Source organism: Phalaenopsis equestris, unplaced genomic scaffold (genome assembly GCF_001263595.1).
Source record: "Phalaenopsis equestris unplaced genomic scaffold, ASM126359v1 Scaffold000507, whole genome shotgun sequence".
Classification (NCBI taxonomy): Eukaryota; Viridiplantae; Streptophyta; class Magnoliopsida; order Asparagales; family Orchidaceae; genus Phalaenopsis; species Phalaenopsis equestris.
This window is the reverse complement of record NW_018164947.1, coordinates 925-6,592: the sequence shown is the minus strand read 5'-3', so window position 1 is coordinate 6,592 and position 5,668 is coordinate 925. Positions and strand designations below refer to the sequence as shown.

The 5,668-nt window shown below is 32.4% G+C and overlaps 1 protein-coding gene across 1 annotated transcript in view; it reads right to left on the bottom strand.

Annotated features, from left to right (window-relative positions):
• The window catches only part of LOC110028250, a gene marked incomplete at its 5' end in the record, with an annotated part of 14,824 nt that extends 10,112 nt beyond the window's left edge, over nt 1-4,712 (bottom strand). The window contains one exon of the mRNA XM_020730021.1: nt 4,639-4,712. Within this exon, the coding sequence (XP_020585680.1) occupies nt 4,639-4,712 (74 nt within the window). The remainder of the gene's footprint in view (nt 1-4,638) is intronic.
• Between the last annotated feature and the right edge of the window lie 956 nt (nt 4,713-5,668).

The following is a 5,668-nucleotide window of genomic DNA, read 5'->3' as shown; positions in this document are numbered from 1 at the left end:
TCCCCACATATATATATATTAAAATCAATTTTTTATGCGTCAACAAATATTGTGATTTAGCATTTGAATGATCATAATAGATATAGATGTATGTTTTATTAATAAGAGCTTAGTTGTCATGTCATATTGCAGCCCACTGAAACTATATGTGGTTAAGATTCACACTAAGCCAGAAAATTAAAAAGAAAATCATTATATTTGAGTCCCTCATATGAATATACGATAAGATTGTTTTCTAAAATATGCCTAGGTGGGTCCAGTGGTACTTCTTAATTAAGTAGGATGTAAGACCAATCATTAGGCTTTTGCGATCTTTCATAGTTAAGATTTAAGTCTCTTGGTAGGCATCTTCGCCATTGGGAGGAGTAGTCCTACATTGCCTAATAAGACATTAGAATCTAAATATTAATAGAATCAAAGATAGATGCCCATGTGAGCATTGTAAGTCCAGGTCTATGCATTCTCCCCCAAGTTATCAAGAGTTATATACCCTCATTTCAATCTTTGTCAGGATAAATACGTAAATGTTGTTGTTAACTTCCCCTTTTAGGCTGCTCACTCTTGCAGAATTAGGATTCCCATAGTTCATTACCTTTTATTGAGCCAATAGCTTCAAATTGCTCAAAACCAGTAGATTCCTTCCACATACATCTTCCTTCCATACCCTCATAACTTTAGCAACTTGTTGGCCCATCCCATGGTTGATAATCAAAACCCTTGATATCTGATTTATCTTGTGGACCACTCTCCTGCAGAAATGTCATAAGTCCTGCCATAAACCCTCCTAATAGCTAGACGATAGAACCTTCCTCCAAGCCTTTGCATATGTTTGCATGATTATGTGGCATCACATCTAGCATTCAAGGTCTTATTCAATGGATGTTCAAAATTGGAATAGGTTATCATCCCATAAATTCTACTATATTCCTTAGTCGGATTAGCACTTTGAAAGACAATATCCTTTCTCATATTAGGTTATCACCTTGTAGTCCTATTATGTTCCATTATGTTTCAAGGTTGGGCCGCATAAGTTTTGCTAGGTTCAAAGGTTAAGTTATGAACCAATAAGTATTGTCGTGTTCTCAAATTGGGTTATCACCAATGTTTTGTATCATTCCAAAGTTGTGTTATTATCCCATATTTTATACCCTTAGTCTTCATTATCACTTCATAAGTCTCATTAGATCTTTGAAATGGGTAATCACTTTAGGCCTTATTTCTTTTTCAGGTCAAGCCATCCCTCACTTCATATCTTTCTCATCTTAGATTATCACCTTTGTAGCTCTCTCTCTCTCCCTCTGCACTTTGAGGTGAGTGCGCTCAAATCCATCTTAAATCCCCTGCTCAAGGTAGATACAACAATCAATTCTCTAACACAACAAGTTAATCTTGGTAGAAAGGAACTGACCATTTAAAAGTCAAGTTTCACAACAAAGGCCATATTATGTCTTTTATAAACCCATTAGAAGCACAGTCATATCCTTGATCAAAAGTGTTCCCAATAATAAAGCTTGGAATGTAGTTAACCAATAGAGCTTAACCCATGAAAAATCTGTCTCTTAGAATTAAAATAAACCTTGGTCAGTTTTATCGACAAGTAGAGAGAAATATTTAAGATCATCCTGATTTGTCTTCTAAACAGCATGTTGCTCAAAATTTCTTTATTGAAACTCTAAATAAAAGGAAATGGACAACAATACAAGTGTATGAGTGGTTTTAAATACCACATCACTGCGGTCATGGTATTGAAATTTCAATATTCTTAATCATTTTTCCTTAAGGTTATAAATAAGCCACATTTTTTTTTTCTTGTCATCACAAATTTTCAACAATTAGAATTATCTTTGTATATTAATAGTTTGTGATAAAAAACATGGAATTAATCCTCGAGAGAATTGCCTCCCAGTCTTAGCCATACCAAAACACTTTTAGCTTGCAGCTTAGTATCATGCTTCCTCTAGGGTTACAATCTTATGCAGATTGAACATAACTATTTGTTTGATTAAGTTCTATGAAGCACATGAGCTTATAAAATCTTGTGTCAGCGTTGGACACAAACATGCATCTAACACATAATCAACAAGCTGAAAAATCATTTTTTATGCTTTTTTAAAATATGATTGAAGAGGAGGAAAAAATATCATATATTGACAAAAAAGAAAGAGGAATAATCAAGAGTTCGCTTTCAATAAAATGGTTCTTGAAATTATTTTTGTTGAGATTGAACTAAAACACCCATCTTCATTGCTTAGCCCATTTCCTTAAATCCCAGGATATCTTTTATAACTAATTCACTAATATATGATTAGTATTCATTAACAATTAAAATTTAAATTATTAGATGCAATTATTTCACTTACATATTACTGCCATGCTTGGCTAAGTGAGTTTCTAAATTGCCTTCCTCTCATAAAGATATGCAAGCATCAAATGAGAGGAATAATAATTTAAATAAGCATTTTCTAAGTATTGAAAAGAGCAATGGTGAAGTCAGACTACTACTTCTTCGAGCTTGATAATGCTTTTGCCATCTAGAAACACAATGGATAAAGAAAGGCTTCGTGGATGATTAGTTGATAACTCCCCACAACTATAAATTTGGCTTCTAAATTTCCTTTAAAACCAACTTTCTCGCCTTGTTATGAAATAAAAAAAGTATTTTTTTTTTATTAATTCACTTAAGAAGAATAAGATCATTCCTCTATGAGGTGAAGTCATACTTGTTAACAACAATCTTCACCTCCTATCTAGGTGAAACTTAGAAAAAACTCAGAAACAAAGTTTGGAATGTTAGTCGAGATGCATTCATTATAATGTATAAAATTGGAATGATGTAAGTTCTTGATATATGTGTACTGATGAGTTGCCTTTGCAAATATATTTTTTATCGATGATAGTGAAGTTGCGATTGAAGAGAACAATGTTTATAGTTATGATAATGATGGTGGTGCTGGTGTATTAGACCCAATTAATGGTATATTAGTGTTTTAATATTTTGTGTGATTATTTTGAAGATAATATAGACTTTTTTTATTTTTTTAGCATTTTTGGTAGACAATATAATGTCGGTACAAACAAGGAATGCCTTGTTTGGGAGCAAATGCAAACATTTCATTAAAAGAAGAAACTAGGTAATATAAAGAATGAAGACGAAGAAACTTTGTTACATCCCTCTCTCTAATCCTTATACTCTGAGATCCCCAACCCATTTTTGCAACAAGTTTCTCCCCTCCTGAGGTAGAATCTATCTTTATGCTATGACAACCCTTAATATATACAAGGAATCCTAATAACAAAAAAATATGATAGTTACAAAGATAAGACATTGACTTGGGTTACATACATATAAGTTATAAGCATGGTTTAAAAAGGTGCTCGAGGTGTGCATCTCAGTTGGAGGTGCCCAGAAATTGCCTCAAGGCTTATATCTCAAGATGCTTGAGACTACAATTCAAATTATTACCTAGCAAAAATAAAAATAAAAATTTTTATTACATGAGATATCTAATATAACTTGTGCCTCCATTTAATTTTTCATGTTAGAATTATGAGAGTTGAGCGAGAAAGAGAAAAAAAATTGTTGTTCAACAAATAATAGTAAGAGAGCAAAGAATCAACAAGCGACATGAAATGCAGCGAAGAGAAGTGTTGCTTGTTCAGTTTTCACATGTGAAAATAATTCGAGCACGTTTGACAATGTGCACAAAAAGAAGAATTGTTGCATAATGCATGAAGAAACTTGTATATATTTTGTTCAATAAGCATTTAAGAGATTGACGCATCATGTAGCAAAGACCAAGTATGATGAGCGTTGATAATATATAATTTGATAATGAATGAATAGTGCAAAATTCATGAATGATTTGATGTTAATGACGAAGGAATTTTTGAGTAAAGATGAGAATGAAAATGTTATAGCTAACATTGAAAGGGTCATTGAATTGGATGCAGCTTCTACTTCACAATCATTTTACGAAGATAAACAAAGTGGTGTTGGAGCATTAAAAAAGTCAAGGTAGTTTAATTATAGCAGATTATTTAATTGTGTTATTAATTTTTTATTATATTTTAAATTATATCCAATGTCAATTGATATGAGAAGCATAAAAAAAATAGCAATTGAAGAAAATTTAAAAAATGATAATGAAACTAAATTGGAGGATGTTAGAATTATTACATGCAATGATTCTTTTAAAGAGCTTAAATAATCGATAATTTGTCATGACATTTTTTAAATTTAAATGTGTGCTTACCTTAAATTTCTATATAGATTAAGATTTAAGATTTAAGATTGAAATTTGCTTTCTTTTTCTCATGCAATTTTGTGATTTATGTGACGAATTAAGTTAATACATCTAAATTTTATGACATATTTATGAATTATTTAAATATCAAAAGATTGATATTTTCTTGGTTCAAGGTTTTCTACTTTATCCATCATGAGGATTATGGCTTGCAAAAGCAAATTGACACCTCAAATTTTCCTTTTAAACATTGGTTATGTCGATGAGAAGCAGATTTTGTGGATGTACGGTCAGATTGGCATCATATTGCTAGTCAAAATGTTCTTAATCAGAGTTACTCGACCCTTGGGTTAGAATCTTCTTGAGACCTTTTCTGAGTTCCTCTCAAACTCACCAAACCTTCTTGAAATTGGCAAATCTCTTTCGGCCCAATTCTCTTAGGATTTCTCTCCACAAATTTGTAAATCTCTTAGAATCCCCCACTATAGCTTCCCAATCCTCTCAATTTGTTCTCATGTGTCTTCTCGACAAGCCAATTGATTTCCTAATAACACAACCATATATAATTATGAACGCAAATCCATATGAAAAAACTGTCATTCTTTTACATGAGCAAAAAACAACTTACCATGTGGTTTCACTCTAACTTATTCATGCATCACGCACATTAATGCAAAACCCTAATGAATGGCCTAAATGGTGAGATAAAATGATTCATTCTCTCGATAATGGATTACACAAATAACATGAAATGTATAAGCATGAATAAATTCACATAAGGAATAGTTTCAACTTTCAAGGGCACTCATTCCCAAAATTTGTAATAAGTAATACTTCTGAAGAGTGGGATTACAGGTCACTAATTTTTTTTATCGAGTTTGCTTAATAGACCAAATATTCATGAAAGTTGATCAAACAAGCGGTTATGTGGCCGTAGATCAATATCAATCAATTGGTTCTTAAGCTTGAAGGTCGTGACATAAGAAATTAATTTGCAAGGAGCGTTTTAGTTTCCATATAAAAATTATTGTAATATGCACATACAGCATAAACTCATTTCTAATATCCAGAAATAACTTAAGCCATTAAAAATTTATTAAAGACCAATTAATCAAATCTAAGCCTAGTGGAGGAGTTTGGCACACGACAAGGAACTTCCTTATTGTAAGAAAAGCTGAAGCTACAGCAAATCTTACCCACATAAGAGAGAAAAAAGCTCATTAAACGTTTTCACAATATAATGAATCAGTGAGCAGACCGAGGGCCCGTTTGGGGCAGTTTTTTTGGTGCGGTGTGTTCTGAAAGCATGCGCCCAATCGTTTGAAAACAACGGTGTGGCGGCGTTCGTGAATAATTTATGTTAAAATGCGGCCTCAAATGCGTTTCTTCGCGTGCATTTTAACTCGCGGCCTGCGTTTCTTTGC